We start from the raw sequence: 20049 nt of genomic DNA on the forward strand, positions 1-20049 counted from the left end.
AATTGTCTTCCACTTTACAGTGAAAATGGTCTTCTTGAGACAAGTTGGCATGTAACACAACAAGAGCATTACTAGCTCCTAGACAGGGAGATTGATCTGGAGTTCTATAAATACTATACAGAAGAGCACCAATAGTGACTATAGAGATCGAATTTTTACTCCCGCAATCAAATAACTCATCTTTCCATGTTGTGCTACCAGAGGAATGCTCCTCTTTTGCCTCTCTTTTTTATGTCTATTAACGTACTTACTTCCTCACTCAACCAAAGATTATAATCTAGAAGGAACATTGTGCAAGCTTATTGAACAAGACCAATACTAGTAATCACATCTTAGTCTACTGGGCATCATATAAAAATTGATCAGGTACTACAACAAGATTAAAAGGAAAATGCAAATAAGAAATACAGAGAGCAGTTGCAAATTTACATAAAATTGAAATGTTGAGCTTTCAGCGTCCCTCGACCATTGTAAGTGTAACATTATTAGTAGAAAGGCTCTCAATATTGTGCATTCTCTGGTCATGCTCATCAACATTTCTCTGACAAGTAAAAATGGGCTGTTTTGGGAGTTGATGTATTGGGATTTCGTTTTCCAGCATGAAAATGACAGAGGACATGGTCGGTCGATCATTTGGATTATCCTGCACGCATAATAATCCGACATGTATGCATCTCAAAGCTTCATGCACCGAGCAATTTTCTGCAATTGATTCATCTATGAACTCATTTGCCTTCTCTTCATTCCATAGCTTCCATGCCTGAACCATTAAACTCTCCATCAGTTGGAAGTTGACTGTTAACTTGTAGTAAAGTTTATATTTGTCAAGAAAGAAACACAACTATCTTCTACTTACATAAGACAGGAGATTCAAGAAATCCATGTTATGGTTGATGGGACTGTTCCTAAGACCACCAATAATCTCCAAGAGTAAAACTCCAAAGCTATAGACGTCAGACTTCATTGAAAAGAGACCCTCCATTGCATATTCAGGTGACATATATCCACTGTTTAACAATATATCACAAACTGAGATATTAGAGTTTGAAGACCAAGCATATATTTAACAAGAAGCGACAACGAACAAGAAGTTTGTTTCCCCCCTCTCCCCCCAAGTTGATCTGTATTTTAGAGTACAATGTATATGTTTGCATGGAATACTTACTAGGTTCCAACAACTCTATTTGTATTTGCTTGATCCTGGTTGCTACTGAAGATTCTTGCCATGCCAAAATCTGAAATCTTCGGGTTCATATCTTCTTCTAACAAAACATTGCTTGCTTTAAGATCTCGATGAATTATTGTCAACCTTGAATCTTGGTGAAGATATAGAAGTCCTCTACCGATCCCCTTTATTATTTTGAAGAGTATTTTCCAATCTAGCATTGATTTTCTCGTAGAATCTATTATTAGTAATGCATGGCATCCATTAATACTACGATACCAACATGTTTAAACAGGCTGATCTTTGTACTACATAAAATGGGAAATGTAATGAAACAAACCAAAGAGAAAATAATCCAAGCTTTTGTTAGGCATGTACTCATAAACTAATAGCATTTCGTCTCCCTGAATGCAGCAACCGAGAAGTCTGACGAGGTTTCTGTGCTGTAACTTGGCGATTAAAGCAACCTCATTCTTGAACTCCTCTAACCCTTGTCCAGAACCCCTAATTAGCCTTTTAGCAGCAATTTTCTGTCCGCCATGTAGCTTTCCCTGAAAAACAAAATGAACATTATTTCTTGTTCCCAATCAAGATATATTTCAGTAAATTCATTTTGCAACGATTAAAACAGCACTATTTCATAAGAACATTCAGTACTCAGTAGCCCATTCAAGTAAACAGTTACTGTTTCCTTCATCTTTTTGCCGTTGTTTTGGCCAGACAAACTTCTTGTATGGTAAATCATGGAATGTATCAACGAAAGCTAAAAGAACTTATTTTGTTCCATACAAAATAGATGCTGCTGAAGCTGAATTTTGACCTTTAAATATGTAAAATATCTTCAGTCAGCTACATTTGAGAGAAAGGAATTTTAATCAAATTTCAGTTGTGGGATAGTCATGAAGAAACTAGCATAATATTCTATAATTTGATATTTTATAGATGAAACTTTCTTTACCTTGTAAACTTTGCCAAATCCTCCCTGTCCAAGAAAATGCGAATCTGAAAAGTTATCTGTAGCAACTACGATACTTTCAAAATTAATCAGTGGATCAGAGAAATCTTTTGCAGATTCTACACTTGATAGTTGCTCATTTATTTGCCTCTGTTCATTTTTCTCATCTTTCCATACACCTGCATAAAAAATATAGGCTGCATAAATACTGCAGTCAAATTGGTGAACTAGGAAAACTGCAGTCTATCTTTCCATACTTACGTATGGCTGCATCTTTGTACATCCAAACGAAATAAATACATGTGATTAAAAGGATTGTTCCTAAAAGAGCTACGCATATTACTCCTCCCTTCTTGCTCCTGCTAACTGCAAAAGAATTGGGACACTATAAAGTGGATGAAGATAACAATGGAATTTTCCATGGCTGCAATTTCAGATGAAGATACCTGATCCAGAGCCAGCAAGACGCAAATATAGATTCTGCCCACCACTTACCTTCTCTGCATCAACCAACTCCCCCATCCAAACCAAACACTCGGGGATGTTACTACCTGTGGTGCTCAAATCAGCATAAGAATAAGCATAAGCTGTGCAAGAACAATTGCCAAGGCATTCTTTCTTACATTCATCAGCTGTCCTATTACTTAAAAGCACAAAATTATCAGGCACTTTCATCCCTCCCAAGCTCAAAAACCCATCTCCACTACCACATTCCAAACTCTTCATTCTGCGGCAACCACCTGAAAAATTCCCATTGTTCCAATCCTTATCCATCACAGGCTTAAACCCTTGCAAACACTTGCATGTAGGTATTGAACTAGTAATATCGCAGTACCCAAATGGACCACAATGGTTATAAGTATCACAACTACTACCAGGGATTGAAACCAAAATACCCCAATTACTACCATCCCAAGCTAGAAATTTTGCCTTCCCTAAGTAATCTAGCATGCCACGTATATTAGCCGAACCATCTGAGAGGCTAAATGTTATATATTTCTCATCCTCATCATCTATAACTGCAAAAGACGCGATATAGCTAGTGTCAGCCTGTTGTAAACTACCAATGAAACTTCCAGTCCACAACGAGCTGCGCCAAACCGGAGTAGATCCATGCCAAGTAAAGATTTGTAAAGAAGTGTGAGGGTCTGCTCCGAGGGAGAATTCACCAAGAGAAGGATCTTTTGGACCCTTCCAAGCTATTAAACGTGGGGCTGCATGAGTCCTGTGGCTCACTTGTAGCCTCATACCAGGGAGGATGGTGTCTGTAGGGTGATCAAAGCTTTGCCATATCACCACATCATTTGTTCCTTTAAGAACCAAATTTCCTGTGTTCAGCAACACTGCTACTGTGTTATTTCCTAGAGAACTGTTGCTTGTAACATTTGATGTCCAAATTACGCGTGCCTTTGAATCTATAACTACGATATTGCTGTCCTTCGATATCCTTACCACTGCAGAGGAATCCTTTATTGGATTTTCGCGGTTTGCCACCCATATGATTGTTTGTTGAGGAATGTTGTACCATATGCCAAGGTAGAGATTTGTCGTTGAATTGGTCGGCGAGAAGAAGCCTAAAGCAAAGGCTCTGCCATTAGATACGATCGTGTCATTGATAAATATGGGCTTGTCTGGCGTTAGTCTATCCTCAGATGCGCAGAAGAGTATGTGAGTCGATAAGAGTGGTGACAGCAAGAGGATGGTGATGTAGGGAAGAGATTTCTTCATCAGTCTTTCACTCTTCAGGCTTTCTTTCTTACCTGGTTCTGAGGTAGAGGAGAATCTACTGCTCAAAAACATATGATAAAGTTTTGAAATTGTAGTTGATGAATCCAACTTAGTAAACGGTGGTGGCTGAAAGCTTAACAAAACATAAGAAAAAATCCTACTTTATTATTCGAATCTCATTGCAAATGGTCCACCATTTCCCATAAACAACCATGTGTGGCCATTACCCAGCATTGAAAAGGACTTAAAGAAGAAGGCACGCGAATAGAACAAAAAACGAAACTTTTTTGGCATTTGGGATGGCACAAGGAAAATGCTCTTTCTACATCATCTGGCATCGAAAAACTAGGTAAAATGCATGAAAATTATGGCAATATTTCGCCTTCACAAATTGAAAATGTACAGTACCAGGGAATATATGAGATTGAAAAAAATAACTGACTTGGATTGTGACTTTCTCGTACCTCTTAGCAATTTTCTCCCCCTAAAATATAGTAAATTTTTATATAAGTCACTAATTCGAAATGCGACTTATAGTTAAAAGTCTCCATCCGAGTTAATAGATTTTACTGATGCGGCAAGATGCACTTAGTTTTCTATTTAAGTTTCGAAGTAAATAAGATGCATAAAATATTGCAGCGTTGCTCTCTGCAGTTTGTTAGCACTCCTCACCTGTATCAGTTTCTTAATGCTATTCGATCAAGAGTTTACTCTTCTCGCTGGCATTTTTGCTCATTTTAGTTCTTGTGCAACCAGAGGAATGCTTCTCTCCTTTGCTTTTATCTCTTTTATGTCTCTGAATATGCTTTACAAGCCTATTGAATAAAATTATTCTACAAAATACCAGTTATATGTTATTAGGCTGGTCAGGAACTACAACAAGATTAAAAGAAAATGCAAATCAGCATTACAGAGGGCAGTTGTAAAGACAAATAACATTGAAATCTCGAGCTTTTAGCGTCCCTCTACCATTGTAAGTGTAACATTATTAGTAGAAAGGCTCTCAACATTGTGAATTCTCTGGTTATGCTCATCAACATTTCTCTGACAAGTAAAAAAGGGCTGACTTGGTTGTTGATGTATCGCGATTTCATTTTCCAGCATGAAAATGACAGATGACATGGTCGGTCGATCGTTTGGATGATCCTGCACGCATAATAATCCGACATGTATGCATCTCAGAGCTTCATGCACTGAGCAATTTTCTGCAATTGATTCATCTGTGAACTCATTTGCCTTCTCTTCATTCCATAGCTTCCATGCCTGGATCATGTAACCTCTCCATCAGTAGGAATTCAACTGTTAATTTTTTTTTTATACTCCAAATACTTTGTACTCACATAAGATAGAAGATTCAAAAAATACATGTTGAGGTAGATGGGACTGTTCCTAAGACCACTCACAATCTCCAAGAGTAAAACTCCAAAGCTGTAGATATCAGACTTTACAGAAAAGAGACCCTCCATTGCATATTCAGGTGACATATATCCACTGTTGAACATTATATCGCAAACTGAGAAATAGCGAAATTGAAGTATAAAATATAGGTTTGCATGGAATACTTACTAGGTTCCAACAACTCTATTTGTATTTGCTTGATCTTGGTTGTCACCGAAGATTCTCGCCATGCCAAAATCTGAGATCTTGGGGTTCATATCTTCGTCTAACAAAACATTGCTCGCTTTAAGATCTCGATGAATTATTGTCAACCTTGAATCTTGGTGAAGATATAGAAGTCCTCTACCAATCCCCTTTATAATTTTGAAGCGCGTTTTCCAATCTAGTGTTGATTTTCTTGTAGAATCTATTAGAACAGGAGAAATGCATGAAACATCTGTTAATACTGAGATATAACATGTTAAGCAAGCTAATATTTGTAGTACTTGATAAGGGATATGTAATGAAACACAAACCAAAAAGGAAGTAATCCAAGCTTTTGTTAGGCATGTACTCATAAACTAATAGCTTTTCCTCTCCTTGAATGCAGCAACCGAGAAGTCTAACGAGGTTTCTGTGCTGTAACTTAGCAATTAAAACAACTTCATTCTTGAACTCCTCTATCCCTTGTCCAGAACCCCTAATAAGCCTTTTAACAGCAACTTGCTGCTCCCCATGTAACTTTCCCTGAAAAGTAAAAGGAACATTATTTCATTATTATCTACCAAAGCTTCATTTCAATATTTGCATCAATATAACAGCACTATGTCTCATGAACTAGTCCATTCAAGTAGAAGGTTATTGTTTCCTTCATCCTTTTGTTGTTCTTTGTTCAAAAAAACTTCTTTTGTTGTTCTTGTACAATAAATCATGGATAATATCAATGGAATCTAAAATAACTTCTGATTTTGTTTCGTACAATACATCGCTGAATCTGGATTTTGAACTTTAAAATATGAGCAGAAAATAATTTCTTTTGTCAGCTACATTCTAAACAAAGGATATTGATCAAATTTTGGCGGTAAAGAAATTAGCGTAATTGTTATATCTATAATTCAATATTTTGTCCATGGAACTTTCTTTACCTTGTAAACTTTGCCAAAACCTCCCTGTCCAAGCTTATGCGAATCAGAGAAGTTATCAGTAGCAACCACTATACTTTCAAAATTAATCAGTGGAAGTTGCAGTCCTTGGCCAGGATTCCCCTCTCCAAATTCATTTGATCCCGAAATATTTTCTGCAAATTCTGCATTTGATCTCTGATAATTCACTAGTCTCTTTTCCAGTTTATCTTTTTTCCGTACACCTGCATAGACAGTATAGACTATCTGATTGCAGTAACTGCAGTAAATTTGGAGAATTAGCAAAACATTGTACATATAATACTTACATAGGATTTTATCTCTGTACTTCCAAACAAAGTATATACATGAAATTAAAATGATTGTTCCGAATACGGTTATGCTTATTATTACTCCCTCCTTTCTCCTACCGCCTGAAAAAAAATGGCAAAATTATCAGAGGATCAAGATAGTAGTGAATTCTTTCCCCCTTCGATATAGAAAATTATTCAAAATGGAATGAAAACTACAAAAGAGAGAGACATACCTGATCCATAGCCAGCAAGGCGCAAATATAGATTCTCTCCACTTTCCTTCATCTCAGCATCAATCAACTCCCCCATCCAAACCAAACACCTGGAGATGTTACTGCTTATGGTGCTCAAATTGGCATAAGCATAAGCTGTGCAAGAACAATTGTCAAGGCATTCTGCTTCACATTCGTCGATCGTCCTGTTACTTAAGAACAGAAAATTATCCGGGACTTTCATTCCTCCAATGCTCAGAAACCCATCTCCACCACCGCACTCCAAGTCCTCCGTTCGACGGCAACCACCTGAAAAATTCCCATTACTCCAGTCCTTGTACATCACAGGCTCAAACCCCTGCAAACATTTACATGTAGGTATTGATTCAATACTATCACAATACCCAAATGGGCCACAGTGGCCATAAGTATCACAACTACTATTAGGCCATGAAGCCAAAACACTCCAATTAGTACCATCCCAAGTTAGTAAATTCGTCTTCCCGGAGTAATCTAACGTGTAACGTGTACTAGCTGAGCCATCTGAAAGACTAAAAGTGATATATATCTCATCCTCATTGTCTATAATTGCAACGTACATGACAAAGTTACTGTTCGCCGATCTTGCACCGGCGATCAAGTTTCCGGCCCACACAGAGCTGCGCCAAAACGGCGTAGACCCACGCCAAGTGAAGATTTGTATCGAAGTGTTGGGATCTGCTCCGACGGAGAATTCGCCGAGAGAAGGGTCTTCTGAATCCTTCCAAGCTATTAAACGTCGAGCTGCATGAGTCTTGTGGCTCAATTGCAGCTTCATCCCAGGGATGATTGTGTCTGTAGGGTAATCGAAGCTCTGCCATATCACTGCATCATTTGTCGCTCTAAGAACAAAATTTCCCGAGTTCAGCAACACTGCTTCTGTACTATTTCCCAGAGAACCGTTGCTTGTAACGTTTGATGTCCAAATTATGCGAGCCTTCACATCTGTAACTACGATATTGACGTCCTTCGATATGCTTGCCGTCGCAGACGAATCCGTTATCGGATCTTCGCGGTTTGCAATCCATATGACTGATCGTTGAGGAATGTTATTGTACCATATGCCAAGGTAGAGATTTGTGGTTGAATTGGTTGGCGAGAAGAAGCCTAAAGCGAAGGCTCCGCCGTCGGATACGATCGTTTCGTCGATGGATATGGACTGGCCTGGCGTTAGTCTATCAGCAGATGAACAGAAGCGTATGTGAGATGATAAGAGTGATGACAGCAAGAGGATGGTGATGTAGAGAAGAGATCTCTCCATTAGTCTCTTTTGCTTCCTTTCAATGGAGGTCTTCACTCTTCTTTATTCTCTTTGAGTCTGAGCTTAAGATAAGAATGTAAAAAATATGATAAAAGTTTTCAAATTGCATGCAGTTGATGGGCCCGAGTTGCCGCGTCTTATGTGGAGGTTCTGGAATGGAATCCAACCAAGTTGGCTGGTTTTAGATCGAATTAATAAAATGTTGGTGTTTAACATACTATAGTTAGATTCGAATGTGATATAATTAGGAGAAAATAATTATGATAACTAAGCAAGTTGGTCATAATCCTTTGAGCTTGTTCATTTATCCATATTCCACCATCATATCCTCATTGGAAAAGGATAAGAGAATATTTTCCTGGTTAAATAGTCCACTACTTCTCATAGGCTCTCTCATAGCCAACCATGTTTGACCATTAGTTGGCATTGAAAAGGACTTGAAGGAGGAGGCATGCGAGAAAAACTGGACCAATATTTTGGTATTTGGTATGGCATATTGGCATGGCAGCTGAGATGCTTTTTCTTCATTTGTTGACTATTGCATGCATCTCTTATGAGATGAGATCAACAAATTAAGCCTTACTCAAGGTGAGAGTTAAGCCAAAATGGTTTGAATGCTTATTGATCTCAAGTCTACTCAATTAATTATCTGAGACATACATCTTAGGATCAAATAATTATAAAAGCATTTGAGAATTTGGGGACTCATCATCAATGAATCTCCAAAGCAACACACCAGAGCCGAAATCATTAGAATTTTTTTTTTCCTCCTTTGCATATTCTGGTGAAATATATCCCCTGCATTCAGAAATTATAGCATCATTTTGATTTTTATTAGCCTCCATTCTTCAAGTTTACAAAATGGGTTGCTGCTATATAGACATGATCAAATGGCCCAGCCCGCCCATGCCCGGCCCGGACCCGGTTTAGGCCCAGCTCGGCCCGAGCCCGAACTATCCATGGGCGGCACGGGCCAGCCCTTTGCCCGCCCGACCCGGCCCGAAAGCCCGCCCGTTTAGCCCGCAACTAAGCCCGCCCGTCTGCTACAGTGCTTTGCCCGTTTTGCTACAGTAATTTACCATTGCTACGGTAAAAAAATATTTTAGTATTATACCATTTTGTATTATTTTAAGCAGACTTTTAAAAAATTTTAATTTTTTTTTAATTTTTTTAAAATAGAGGAATATAAATATTTTAAAAAAACTAATAGTTAAAAAAATTCTAAAAATAGCTGAAATATAGGTTGGGCCGAGTGATTGGTGGGTTGGGCTGGCCCGGCCCGATCTCTCATGGGCCAACGGGCGGTAACGGGCTAGACTATTCTAGCCCGGCCCGGCCCGAGTGATTAATGGGTCGGGCCGTGAACAAAGACTTAAGCCCGCTTGGCCCGAAAAGCCCGGCCCGAACCCGGCCCGGCCGGTTATCATGTCTACTGTTATATTCAAATTTATACAAGATTAAGATTATAAACAAAATTTTTCAAATTATTAATAAATTTTATTTCGTGTTATAAACAGATTTTTTTTTTAGATGAGTTATTCAGGTCATAATTAAATTATCATGTCATAAACGGGTTAGCGGGTCGAATGCTAAACAGGTTAAGATACTAAATATGAGCAAGACCCATTTAATAATCAGATTAATAAGGTTGAAATGTTTATAACCCAAACCTGATTAATTAAAATCTAAATCTATTTAAAAGTCGGATTATCGTATTGAATTATCGAGTCAGATTAACTTTTACCACCCCTACCCTTCAACAATGCAATTAGGAGCATGATCCTGAGTCAAAATTAAATTTCAAAAAAATCTATTACTTTCAGCAAAATTTCCAACTAATGTTTGACTCAAAAATTATGAAAAGTATAACATACATTGCCGATATATTACTTAACAACTTTAAAACTCTAGGCCAACTGATTATCTTGCTTTGCCCCAATTTAATCCCTATTTTTTATTATTTATTCTTATGCAATATGACGGCTCTTTGGTAAGATCACAACTCTAATTTCTAACCCATTCATCTAAATTGGAAAGTGAAATAGTACTCTATTATTTAATGCAGTACATCCGTCTGGTACCCAAATCCCTGGGAGGAGTAGTACATCAGGGCATCATCATCTCATCTCTTTAAAATAGTCTATTTCAATAGAATAGAAATTGGAAGAACTATGTTGATAAAAAAAACTCCTGTTTAACAACCTAAAGGCCTTGCGGTCCACACCAAAACCTCTGTACCTTTCACAAAGAGCTACATTATTAGCTTCCAAACTGCATTAAAGGGAATTCTATGAAGGAAGAGTAGTAGTACAAATGAGTTCATCTCCCTGCCTTTGTAGTACAAAGGGGATACCTTTGCAAGTACTTCCCAAGAACTCAAAATCCAAAGCTTATATAGGAAGACCACAAAGGAGGTGAAAACTAATCAAGACCAGATCAAAAGCATCATTGAGTGCAGCGTTGATGAGTTCCAAACCTTTTATATATTTTCATGTTTTCAATGTGAAAGTTCTATAGTTTGAAGGGCTCGTCAGCACTGCATTCAATTATGCCTTTGACTTCTGGGTGAGGTTTTTTTTTTCTTTTAATTTGCATACTCAATCCGATTGGTTGAGATTTAATGTGGATCTATTTTATCTTTATCAATTCATTCACTGCTCTTTTAATTCTACAACCTAATATGTTAGCGTGCATCCAACTCTCTGTTCATTATTAATAGCAAGGTTTTTTATTTAGTAGTTATAGATTGTTAGACGTGATTAAAAAAAAAAGGATAAACACATACAATTTGAATTTAAAAAATTCAAATTGTTCTAATAATAAACATTTTAATTAAATGGCAGATTATGGAGTTCTTGAAAATGTATTGAATAATATTTTTACCTATTTATTTGAATCTTATCTGATAAACTTTGTTTTTCTTTTGTGGGGTATTTGCAGTAAATGCTAAAATGGTCTTGGTTTTGCAGAATCATTCCATTTTTCCTCTCTCTTTTTTTCTGCTTTGCATAATTCTAAAATCATTTTAATTTTTTCGTGCAAATTATCTTTCTTTTGTTTCAAAGAGGATCCGATAAGCTGTTAATGTCAACTGTCAAATTGGACTCGGCATTCCCACTTTGTATCAAAAGCGTCACTTGGTACGATCCCTGCCAATAGAAAGTTGCCAGCTCAGCGGTCTAAGAGTATGTAATCGCTATAATAAAGAGCTAATTCCCATTATGCCCTATTAAGATAACCATCCGAATAAAGGTCGAAGGCTGCTGTAATAGTGTAATCCTCTTCCCTCCTCGCAATTGGTTCTTGGGATTACGAATCTTCGAAAGAATCGCCATCTCCGCGAGATCCTTTCGAGGTAAGAAACCGATCCAGTGTTTAATCGAATCGTAGCTTAGAGCTAAAGGTTTCACCTCGCGAATTGGATCTCCGTTGAACTTGTGGTGTTTGAATCGATCAATGGGCAATGTTTTTTTTTTTTGTTCGATTGTGTTGAGTATTACTCGAGATTCATAGGCAAGAGACCGGAATCTAAATCATCTTTTCTATGTAAAAATTCACATCTTTATCCTCACGAAAAGGATCGACTTGATCTCAAGGTTGATTTCTTTTTCTTCTTCTTCTTTTTTTTTAAATTTCTTTTCGTCCTTCTTTGTTAATTGGTTGAACGGTATGCAATGTTTGAGAATCCCGAACTAGATTGCCTTAGATCGATCGATGCAGGTTATCTGGCATTTAGTGATATTTGTACGATCATAATGATCTTTTCCCTGAAATTTTGGGTTTAATGTAGCTTGATTTTGGTGTTATTGTCTGGCATCTGGATTTTCTATTAAGAGAAAGGCAAAAGGATCATAATCCTCAGAAATGCATTGTATCCACCACTAAATGCCTCATGGTTAGCGGACTTTCTTTGATAAATCATAAAAGAAGAAATGATAATGTGTTATATCGTGATGTTGCCTATCTATGTAGTTATATCTTCCTCGTATTACCCATTGGGATCATATGCAGAACAACCTTAATCCAAATGTTGTTCTTGTGATTGTTTCACTTAACTTGATGTAGTAGATCACAAAATCGCCGCATAGTGGTTTGACATAGTTTATACAGAACCGACGGGATGGAGAATAGCGGTTCTGAAACATGTCAGCCATTGAAGGACTTCTATATTCCAGATTACATATTTGACACAGAGGCGGAACCACAGATTGTTAATGATTTTCCGGCTTGTCCTGTGATTGTCTTCATCAATTCTAGAAGTGGTGGTCAGCTTGGAGGTGATCTAATTAGGACATACCGAGAGCTTCTGAATAAATTGCAGGTGCTTACTGAATGAGTTTGCATATGCGTGCATTTCTTCTTCTTTTTATAACTACAAATTAGAGCATCATATTTGTTTAGCTTTTACCAGGTTTTTGATCTTGGGGAAGAGGCCCCTGATAAAGTGCTCTGTACACTATATGGGAATTTTGAAAAGCTAAAGTCTCATGGCAATAGTCCTGCTGCTCACATTCAGAACAATTTGAGACTAATTGTGGGTGTCTGACCCAAGCATTTCATCAATTCATGAAATTTTCTTGTAATATTTACCTTTACTGACCTACAAGTACCTAAATAGGTTGCAGGTGGTGATGGTACAGCAAGTTGGCTTCTTGGAGTGGTTAGCGATCTCAAACTTGCTCAGCCACCTCCAATTGCTACAGTGCCTCTGGGAACAGGAAACAACCTTCCCTTTTCATTTGGATGGGTACGGCCAGTGTTGTGGATTTTTTTTTTCAGAATTTAATAATTATGATACATTTTCACTTTAATGTTCTCCAGATATGAAGAGGCATCCTTAAGTAGGACATTATCTTGTCTTTCATTTGCATGTCAATAACAAACTTCAGTCTTTCTCTTTTTACTTCTATGATATAGCCATGATTATTTATCCTTTCATTTGACATGATAAACTTTCATTGGCCTCTTCAGAAAAAAAAAAGAACTTTTATTGGACAGAATTACGAAAACACAGTACGTGGGAGTTGAATAAAAAAAGTTGCCAAATTACTACCTAATTTAATCTGCTCATACTTGTTTGTAACTGTCTGATTGTTTGTCTCTAGTCTCTACATGCATGTACTTCACTGTGGCTTTCAGCGGTTCAAGTTGTGCTTCCTTTGAAATTATTTTAACATTAGGTCGGAGTATATCACTCGAGAATATTTATTGGCTTTATTCTGAACTGGAGCATGGAATATATTTCTTGTCATTCATCAAACTATATTTTCAGGGAAAGAAGAATCCAGGTACGGATCCTGGGTCTGTGAAGTCTTTCCTTGATCAAGTGATGAAAGCAAGAGAAATGAAAATTGATAGGTATTAACTCTAAGCCCTAAGATATTGTTGCTTTGAATGGAATAATGGATTATCTTCAGGCTTTGGTGGGGAGAAATGAAGTCATTTCTTTAACACATTGGTGATTATCTAATAAACAGTTTTTTGCTAGCTCATGCAATATAGAAGTTACTAATATCTTTTATTGTACATCATCAGCATAAACTTCTCAAGAGTGGTCACTAGAACTGAATAGTTATTTGTTTTCTTCTAAACTTTCTTGTTTAGTCTTGTAAAATATTTCAAATATCACAGGTGTATATTTTCATTCCCAAAAATCTCATTCTACAATTTGCAGGTACAGGCATAGACCCTATATACATTTAGTAATGGCATCAATATTCATACATTAGAATAGGGATATTATTTCAAAATTGATTTTATGGCATGGTCAGTCATCTAAATGTACTTGGTCAGTTGGTGAAACAACAAGACATTCCTCTTATAAGATATCAGGAATTACTAATTCAACCTTATATTTTTTATGCATTTATCACATCAAATTTATATGTATTTTTATCACAGATGTTATTGGAGATTTACTGATATTGGTGTCACAAGAATGTGAACTGTTCTTCATGCTTTCTAGTTGTATGAATAAAATTAATGTCTATTTGTTTACTTCCTTCTTCACTTTAGTTGGCATATAATAATGAGGATGCGAGCTCCCAAGGCAGGTGCATGTGATCCAATTCCTCCCCTAGAATTGCCTCATTCTTTACATGCACTCCAACGTGTGTCAAGTGCAGACTCACTTAATGTGGTAAAGTGATCTCTTTCTGTTGCTCCAGCTCATGGGCATATAACCCCATGCAGTTTCTAACTTTCTATATTGTCATTGTGATCGAAGCATGTTTCTTCTAATAATTATAGTAATTTTCTTTTCAATTGCAATTGATTATCTTGTTTGTTTCCTATAGGAGGGTTACCATACATTTCGTGGAGGATTTTGGAACTACTTCAGTATGGGTAAGTGATCATCTTTTCATACCTTGTTCTTTGATGACATAGAAGAGTAGACATTTTATGGAGTATGATTATCATTTAAGAAATTCTGTGAAACATACCAATTATTTTTTCTTCTTGCTTTGGCATCTGCTTGTGGCCGTTGTTGCTTGTTCCATGTAGTATGCCAGCTAAATGCTGGATAATTTCATCCTTGATGTTCAATTATTCCTCAATGTGTAGAAGTTATTCTCATTTTTTTTGTGGTGGCTGTCGGTTTTATCATTTCTTCTATGTTAGCTATTTGTGTTATCATTTATTGGTAACAGAAAAATGTATGCATCATATATTGAAGTCAGGAAATTATTAAGGAATATAAGAGGTCATTGTCATCATTCAAGTATTTTCATAATTTTCCAACTATACGTGATCAGCTAGAGTGCAACTCAAAATTGACAGGGGTTTTGTAGATCAAAGAACGGTTAGTTTACAATGGTTGACAGGAAAAAGAGAGGGCTTTTGTTGACAGGAAAAGAGAGGGGCTTTCCATCAACCACAAGTTAGGTTAGTGGAGTTAATTACCTTAGAACTTTCAGGGTAGGCACCTCCGAAGGCGCAGATACACTCAAATCTAAGTAGGGAGCATTAATAGATCAGTTCAGTTCAGATGGTTATATTTTCAGGTCATCTTCCATAAGTAGTAGACAGATTGTTTTTTAATGTATTACCTGTGGCTAAATCTTACATGGAATTCTACCTTTTTCAAAATAAACTTGTGTTTCTTTCTTGCTCACATTTTATTATTTGGATCTAAGCTGCCTTGCAACCATCAATTCGATAATAGCTCTTTGCTTTAAGAACTGACAGCAGGAGAAAGGTGAAATGAACCCCAAAAAGAGCTGCATTTTAAATTAACAATGGATCTGCAACAAATTGCCTTAATATTCAAACTCTAATTTTATCTCTAAGAAATGCTTGGTCATCACTTATGTAATTGCCCCAAATATAATATTGTAGTATATCTCAGTTTCCACTTAAAAAAATATAGGCTGATTCTAAGATAAGGAACTCTGAAGGATGTACGTGTATCACTAGTTTGCATTCATGTTCATTTTCCTCTTCCTTCCCTGTTCCTTTTTTTTCTAGTAAACGAAAAAAGAAGAATATGTAAGGCTATGTAGCGTACATATACAAATGTAAGTTACAACCTTAAAGAGTACCGGAATATCCTGACATGTGTTATGTTGCAGGAATGGATGCCCAAGTATCATACGCATTTCATTCTGAACGGAAGTCGCATCCTGAAAAGTTCAAGAACCAATTAACTAATCAGGTCCTTTCCTGCTTGGCATTTGCTCAGAAAGTGCCAGTTTTGTCTGCAGTTGTTTTTCACCCTATTGGATGCAAAATTCTTCTAACTTGTCTTAAGTGGTTGCAAATAAGAATCCTCTAAGCTAGATGTCATTTAAAGTGCATCATTGTATTGCAGGGTACATATGCTAAGCTTGGATTGACACAAGGATGGTTTTTTGCTTCTCTCTCTCATCCTTCGTCAAGGTAATATATGATTGATGGTCCTAAATGCTGTGAGAACTAATGCAAGTTATCTTTCTCTACAACTGTTGTTGTCATGACTCATGACAGATCAGCTGAGCTAAATTAAATAATACTAAGCTTAGAATATGATACCAAATTTATGATAACTTTCTTGCTGCTATAGAAGTGGAACCATTATTTAGAAAATCTCATATTTTTAATGAGATAAAACAATAATGAAATTATGCAATTGAAAAGCGCTGAAGTTCCCATTTTTAAGGATGCAGTTGAAAGATTATGAAACTTATAACAAAGAAAAGGATGAAAAGGGTATGACTCTTTTGGTGAATAGTTGCCCTACTGTTCCAAAATTATTACATCAGTCCTCTTGCTTTTGTGACTTAATTCCTCCTTGATGAACACACAATTCAAGAGGCTGTTATCTTTTCCTCTACAAATATCTCTTTTAGAATTTGAATTTTCCAACCTTCCATGCTTATTTGCCAGAAACAACACCAAGGAAAGAGCCTAATTGTTGATACAAATTACAATTAAAAATAAAGAAAAAGTTACAATCTCAAAAGAACTGCTCAATCTTGATGGTATGGATCTAAATAAAGGACCGATAAACTAATTAATGGTGCTCCAAATATCATTTGGTTCTTTCTACTTTATATCTGGTTAATTGAAGTGTCCGGTTTACAGGAATATTGCTCAACTTGCAAAGGTGAAGATCATGAAAAATGGTCACTGGGAAGAGCTTCGTATTCATCAGAGGTAAACTTCACTATGGTGTTTATCCATGTTAATTTTAAATTTTATGCATCTATTTATTGTGTCAACCAAAGAATTTGCAGTTTACCTGTTTGCATATCTTGATTGACAATCTGAAGGGACAAGCCTACTTAATGATCACTTGCTTTGACGAAAAATTATGTGTTCTTCTAGATGAATTCATTAATACTGTTTTGTTAATTTTCATTTAATTTCATGACTTAGCCAATTTTGTTACTAACGAAATCAAAAGCAGGAAGTTTTCTGAGTTGGTACAGGTCATGTGGCTTCTCGATTTGTTTCCTTGGCTTTCCTAGAGAATGAAAGGGTCATTGACTTTATGAATGTCTAGATGTGTTTCATTGACTAATTCTTCGATTCTTTGTTATCATTTACAGCATACGATCAATTGTTTGTCTGAACTTACCAAGCTTCTCTGGAGGTTTCAATCCTTGGGGAACTCCTAGTAAGACGAAAACGCGAGATGTAAGTTTGATGTTCCCTTCATTTTTCCTTATCAAGTAACCATTATCAAAATGGTTGTGTTTTCTATGCATTACTTATAACTATATTATGGCAAATCTACAGAGAGGCCTGACTCCACCATATGTTGATGATGGCCTTATAGAGGTCGTGGGCTTCCGAGATGCATGGCATGGGCTCGTGTTGCTTGCTCCCAATGGACATGGAACTCGTCTCGCGCAGGTAAAGCACCCACCCTGCAATCTCTTATACGCTATCTCTCAAATTCATTCACTGGTTGTTGGCTTTCAAATAGAATTTCAAAAGATGCATAACTTTTGAATATTTTACTCACACATTTACTTTTTGAGTAAAGGCACATCGAATCCGCTTCGAGTTTCACAAAGGTTCAGCAGACCACACATTCATGAGGATTGATGGGGAACCCTGGAAGCAGCCTCTTCCTGAGGATGATGACACTGTTGTGGTAGAGATCTCTCATCTTGGACAGGTTAGCATGCTTGCCACCGAGCAGTGCAGATCTAAAAGTGTCGATGAACAGTTAACTCCATCATCAGCCAGCCATCATAGTGAAGGAGACAGCCCTGAAGACTCTGACGATGAGTGGGAGGGAGAGAGGAGGAAATTTGGTGCAGCAGAGACATTCAAAATTCCTGAGGATATAGACATTTCTAATCTCAGTTGAATCTTATTGAACCTGTTGTTGTTGTAGTTGTTGTAGAACCTAATGTTGTATTTTTGAAGATGATTCGAGTATTGCTGCTTGTAATTTTCTTGATCCTCTATGATACTTCCATTAAATGTAAAGATTGTTTATTGAGACTGGCTAAGTTTATATTGTATAACACGATTTAATATTTACAGCATTTTCTTTTGTGGAGAATTACGTACACCGTTTTATTTTATTTTCCTCAAACTAAGAAAAGGGGGGGAAAAAAAAGGAAAGACATGAAACTTCTCTTCTGCCCCAATTACTGGCTTTTTTTACATGTATACTCCAAAGTTTCTTATTTGCATGTACGCAATATATATATTACTCTTTAACATCCGTAGGTTAAAATCTGAACAACTTGACGAGCAAAATGATATAAATAATCTTAACAGAATAAATATATACAAACAAGAACAATGCCATTTCTTCTTTTTATAATTAAATTGATAGAGTTATAACGGTTAATTATGTTCAAAGATGATTCATACAAAAGAAAGAATTTAGAAGGGTTTCTTTCAAGCTACTCAAAGCATTATTCCTATGTTTCCAATAAACTAATCAACACAATCTATTTGCTTAGCTAATATAAACCATCCATCCATCTACAGCCGCCTTTAATCCTGTGGGTTCCATTTCAACGTCAAACACTTCCAGCCAGCCCTCGGATTTCCCAAATCCCACCGGTTCCTCGTCCACAAACAACAACCTCCACGTGTCCTTCCACACCCCTCCAAATCCATCGGCGAACCAGCCAGTTGTTTCACCATCTCCCGGTCACCTCTCCAACAAAGCCCACAAGAAGGAAGAATCCCCCTCTATTCCTCCAAAACGTTTATAAATACTCCTCTCGTATAACCTCCTATCCGATCAAATTCAGGTTCCGAAAGAGCTATAAATTAGTGGTGTTCTTATTATTACTCTCTCTTTCTCTAAATATATCTTGCGATACGATGAGCCTGCAGTACGTGAGCCGAATCGTGGCCCAGAGCGGGGCGAGAGCGGTGCAGGGAGCCCGAGACCACGCGGCGCGGTCGATTAAGGATACCGCCTCTTCGACCACCGCGTCCACGCGAGTGAGGCGACTCTCGAGCGCGCTCGAGGCGTCGGGGAATGCGGGGAGTGCGAGGAATCCCGGTGAGGATAAGCGGAAGCGGGCGGAGGAGGCGCTAAGGACCGTTATTTTCCTCAGCTGCTGGGGGCCTAATTGAGAAAAGAAATAAATTACGTAAATAGCAGTAGAAGTTGGGTGTGGTTTTTGGTGTGATTGATGTAAAGGAAATGGAAATTTGTGTATAAAATCTGGACTATTTTTTCATTCTTTTCCAGAATTTTGCACGGATGGGATGAGAAATATATATATATGTGTACATACTGAATTGAAGTTTTTGGAGTTGAATGCATCTGGAATTGGTTCATCTTTCTTGATGAGAAACGAATCAAAGAAAGTTGTTCGTTTTACGGTCTCAGTTTTTATTTCTTATGCAGAGACGTTCTCAAATAACGAGATGCAACGATACTGTTGACCCTGCTCACATTGTTCTTGGTTTCGATAAAAACCGTCCCAAGTTTTAATTAACAAAGCCTAATTTGGTGGGAGTGAAAGACAACTCGTGTCTATTATTACTAATAATATGAGGTTTTAGACTTAGTGTCGATGGGAAGTAGAAAGAGAAAGCTAACAACTTTCATTTACTTTATAATATTTGAATAAAAATTAAAGTGAAAAGTGAGTTTTTTCATCTGCCTGCCTTGCCCTCCTCTGTTTCTTCTTTTATTCTCTCTCTCACGAGTTCTTCTCTATTGCCATTGCCCGTCGTCCAATTGAACAGAGATATGGAATCACATCTCTGAATTTGTCAATGGTGCACTTTGTTGTGATGTTTATTAATATGACTAAGTAGGAAGCTTGTGTTAAAAAGATCCATCATTTTATTTCTTCGTCTCATAAATTCTACATCTACTCATGGAATTTCTCTTAAAAAAACTTCGAAAACCACTCAACTTTTCTATGTTTAGCTTTTAAAAATAAATACTTACTAGATTTTTTTTTT

General features: G+C 37.0%; 3 protein-coding genes across 10 annotated transcripts; 1 reads left to right on the forward strand and 2 right to left on the reverse strand.

Annotated features, from left to right (window-relative positions):
• Positions 1–316: 316 nt before the first annotated feature.
• LOC140795495 (G-type lectin S-receptor-like serine/threonine-protein kinase At1g11300) lies at positions 317–3899 on the reverse strand. Its single transcript, XM_073148075.1, has 7 exons — positions 2567–3899; positions 2382–2486; positions 2124–2299; positions 1506–1716; positions 1166–1403; positions 857–1007; positions 317–760 (listed from the first exon to the last, which is right to left on the reverse strand). The coding sequence occupies exons 1-7, from the start codon at positions 3846–3848 to the stop codon at positions 452–454; spliced, it is 2472 nt and encodes an 823-aa protein (XP_073004176.1). The 5' UTR covers positions 3849–3899; the 3' UTR covers positions 317–451.
• Positions 3900–4768: 869 nt separating this feature from the next.
• LOC140795494 (G-type lectin S-receptor-like serine/threonine-protein kinase At1g11330) lies at positions 4769–8237 on the reverse strand. Of its 5 annotated transcripts, none has more exons than XM_073148074.1 (8): positions 7472–8210; positions 6894–7230; positions 6676–6780; positions 6371–6591; positions 5762–5972; positions 5415–5652; positions 5189–5339; positions 4769–5111 (listed from the first exon to the last, which is right to left on the reverse strand). In XM_073148074.1, the coding sequence occupies exons 2-8, from the start codon at positions 7213–7215 to the stop codon at positions 4803–4805; spliced, it is 1557 nt and encodes a 518-aa protein (XP_073004175.1). In that variant the 5' UTR covers positions 7216–7230; positions 7472–8210; the 3' UTR covers positions 4769–4802. The 5 variants fall into 5 exon arrangements, with proteins under 5 accessions (XP_073004175.1, XP_073004174.1, XP_073004172.1 ...); XM_073148073.1 differs by having other exon boundaries at positions 7350–7479; XM_073148071.1 differs by having other exon boundaries at positions 5252–5339; positions 6894–8237.
• Positions 8238–11386: 3149 nt separating this feature from the next.
• Positions 11387–18152, forward strand: LOC140795565 (diacylglycerol kinase 1-like). 4 transcript variants are annotated; one of them, XM_073148228.1, is made up of 14 exons: positions 11417–11527; positions 11963–12043; positions 12238–12493; positions 12584–12706; positions 12791–12919; positions 13445–13530; positions 14188–14311; positions 14469–14517; positions 15744–15826; positions 15983–16050; positions 16735–16806; positions 17202–17289; positions 17392–17508; positions 17642–18152. In XM_073148228.1, exons 3-14 carry the CDS (start codon positions 12293–12295, stop codon positions 17969–17971), a joined length of 1470 nt encoding a protein of 489 aa, XP_073004329.1. In that variant the 5' UTR covers positions 11417–11527; positions 11963–12043; positions 12238–12292; the 3' UTR covers positions 17972–18152. The 4 variants fall into 4 exon arrangements, with proteins under 4 accessions (XP_073004328.1, XP_073004330.1, XP_073004329.1 ...); XM_073148227.1 differs by lacking the exon at positions 11963–12043 and having other exon boundaries at positions 11387–11527; positions 12283–12493; XM_073148229.1 differs by lacking the exon at positions 11963–12043 and having other exon boundaries at positions 11409–11527; positions 12241–12493.
• The last annotated feature ends 1897 nt before the right edge of the window (positions 18153–20049 follow it).

This window comes from Typha latifolia, chromosome 9 (assembly GCF_019914945.1).
Source record: "Typha latifolia isolate L0001 chromosome 9, TyphaL0001v2, whole genome shotgun sequence".
NCBI lineage: Eukaryota > Viridiplantae > Streptophyta > Magnoliopsida > Poales > Typhaceae > Typha > Typha latifolia.

What these genes read in the sequence shown, in the direction of transcription:
- LOC140795495 (XM_073148075.1), bottom strand. Translation starts at nt 3,848, where the DNA reads ATGAAGAAATCTCTTCCCTACATCACCATCCTCTTGCTGTCACCACTC. An exon ending in CTTGGATTATTTTCTCTTTG is followed by an intron (nt 1,404 to 1,505) that starts GTTTGTTTCATT and finishes TACTAATAATAG; the next exon opens with ATTCTACGAGAAAATCAATG. An exon ending in AATAGAGTTGTTGGAACCTA is followed by an intron (nt 1,008 to 1,165) that starts GTAAGTATTCCA and finishes ATTGTTAAACAG; the next exon opens with TGGATATATGTCACCTGAAT.
- LOC140795565 (XM_073148227.1), top strand. Translation starts at nt 12,293, where the DNA reads ATGGAGAATAGCGGTTCTGAAACATGTCAGCCATTGAAGGACTTCTAT. An exon ending in AGAACAATTTGAGACTAATT is followed by an intron (nt 12,707 to 12,790) that starts GTGGGTGTCTGA and finishes GTACCTAAATAG; the next exon opens with GTTGCAGGTGGTGATGGTAC. An exon ending in GTGCAGACTCACTTAATGTG is followed by an intron (nt 14,312 to 14,468) that starts GTAAAGTGATCT and finishes TGTTTCCTATAG; the next exon opens with GAGGGTTACCATACATTTCG.
- LOC140795494 (XM_073148070.1), bottom strand. Translation starts at nt 8,172, where the DNA reads ATGGAGAGATCTCTTCTCTACATCACCATCCTCTTGCTGTCATCACTC. An exon ending in CTTGGATTACTTCCTTTTTG is followed by an intron (nt 5,653 to 5,761) that starts GTTTGTGTTTCA and finishes CTGTTCTAATAG; the next exon opens with ATTCTACAAGAAAATCAACA. An exon ending in AATAGAGTTGTTGGAACCTA is followed by an intron (nt 5,340 to 5,414) that starts GTAAGTATTCCA and finishes AATGTTCAACAG; the next exon opens with TGGATATATGTCACCTGAAT.